At 45.9% G+C, this 1,896-nt stretch overlaps 1 protein-coding gene across 1 annotated transcript in view; it reads left to right on the top strand.

Moving 5' to 3' along the window:
• Nucleotides 1-1,896, top strand: part of MED14 (mediator complex subunit 14) — a 98,376-nt gene that overhangs the window by 44,663 nt on the left and 51,817 nt on the right. Inside the window, exon 6 of the mRNA XM_019523870.1 lies at nt 980-1,109. Within this exon, the coding sequence (XP_019379415.1) occupies nt 980-1,109 (130 nt within the window). The remainder of the gene's footprint in view (nt 1-979; nt 1,110-1,896) is intronic.

Here is a 1,896-nt window from a genome sequence, read left to right as displayed (position 1 = left end):
TAGTTGGGCATGGTCCTGCTTTGAGCAGGGGGTTGGACTGGATGATATCCTGAGGTCCCTTCCAACCCTAATTTTCTATGAACATAGAATAACCTCCCCCTGCCAGTACTTAGTTTCTATACATTGAAAAGTTTTTATTAATTTATTGTAATTTTTCATGTAAGCAATCTAATTATTGGAGGGTCATTTTAAATTTGTCTCCCACACTGTTGCAGCAGAAAGAGCAATACCAGGGAGGCAGCTGGGAGTGGGGATGGTGGGGGGGTGGACAAGCAGCTTAACCCCTGCCCCTTGCTTGCCCCCTGCCCCCTCAACACTCGATGCCCCTTGCTGCCTGTCCACCCATACCACTTGCTGCTTCTGCTCCCCCCTCCCATGTGCCTGGATCCCTTGCTAACTCAGGTGCCCCTTCCCTCTGCTACTTACTCTTACTGTATCTCCAGCCTGTGGCACAAAGCATGCATTTGATCTGTGGCAGTATGGCATTTCCAGCTCCAGGGCCTGGCAGGAGTTGCTGCTGCTACCAGGCTAGGCTGGGGCCAGAGCAAACCCATTCTCTGTGCCCGAGGCTGGAGTGGGGACAAAACCCTGCTGGAGCAAGGGTAAGTGTGTGTAGAAGGAGTGGGGAGAAAGGGGTTGGGACACAGACAACAGAAGCTGTGGAGTTGGGGGAGGGGAACTGGGGAAGGTGTGGCAGGGGAGTTAGAGGCTTGGGGTGGGGTGGGATTGGGTAGACACTGGCTGTGACATGCTGGGTTGGGGTCAGACCCACAGCCGCTGCCTGTCCCCTACTGCTTTATAATCCAAAATGGGAGGCTTTCCTGTCCCATGTTAAATGATGGGGGGAACCTCATCTTGGATTTGAGTTTTATATTTTTCAGACTTTCTCTTAGTCTTTATAATTTATTACATGAATTTATTTAGTAATGCTTTAACTTTGTTTTGAGATGAATCGACTTATTGATGCTTACCTTGACAGGATAAAATAATTCCTCCTGATCCAATTACAAAAAGTGAGAAGCAAACTACACTTCACCAGCTAAACCAGATTCTTCGACATCGACTAGTAACTACAGATCTCCCTCCACAGTTGGCAAATCTTACAGTTGGTAAGGACTGAAGTTACTTCTAAGGACACTTCATGCCGGGCTGCTTAAAATATTGATTCTAAGCTTAAAATATGTTTTAAAATTACTTGGTTATTAAATGCTTATCAAGCATGCTTAAGATTGTGACCCTTTCCTTGTGTGGCATTAATGTATGTATTTCCTACGGCTTTAAAGAACCAGGAGGCTTACCTTTTTCAAACACATAATAAAACTGCAAATGTACTGACAGCTGCTAACAAGAAAGGCAGGCCCTACTGTCTCTCAGCAACTCTTCTATTGAAGGTTTCCCCTCAGTTAATAAGATTAGTGTCATCACAGTGTAACAGGGAAAGCAGCATATCTGTTTAATTTTAGGCGTAATCAATACAAGAAAGTTGCGTTGGCTTAACTGGATTGATTTTTAAGCTATTTTACATTAAGCTGCTGTTCATTTTTCTGTGTACTTGCAAGTTATTAGTCTGTCTTGTAGTGAAATAATTCTGCCTTAAATTTTAGTTTTTAGGGCTGTGCAAAGCTTTAGGTGCTGATGCGATTCGGCCTGATTTGGTGGCCGAATCTCCGAATCCAAATCGAATCGGGACCAATTAAAAGGTCCGAATCAATTCAAAGCTCTTTGAATCTTCAAAAAAGATTCGGAGAGCTTCAATAATTTGGACAGTCCTCGGTGGCTGGAGCAGGGAGCTGCAGCTGGGCTTGGAGCTGGTAAGTAGGGGGTGGGGGAGAGGGGGCTAGTAGAGGAGAGAGGAAACCATGGGGGGACCCCTGCCTGGCCCCTTCCCACCCGCCC

The sequence above is a fragment of the Gavialis gangeticus genome, unplaced genomic scaffold (assembly GCF_001723915.1).
Source record: "Gavialis gangeticus isolate Ggan-Ray unplaced genomic scaffold, GavGan_comp1, whole genome shotgun sequence".
NCBI lineage: Eukaryota > Metazoa > Chordata > Crocodylia > Gavialidae > Gavialis > Gavialis gangeticus.
Note: the sequence above shows the minus strand (reverse complement) of the source record. Positions and strands in the feature narration are given on the sequence as shown.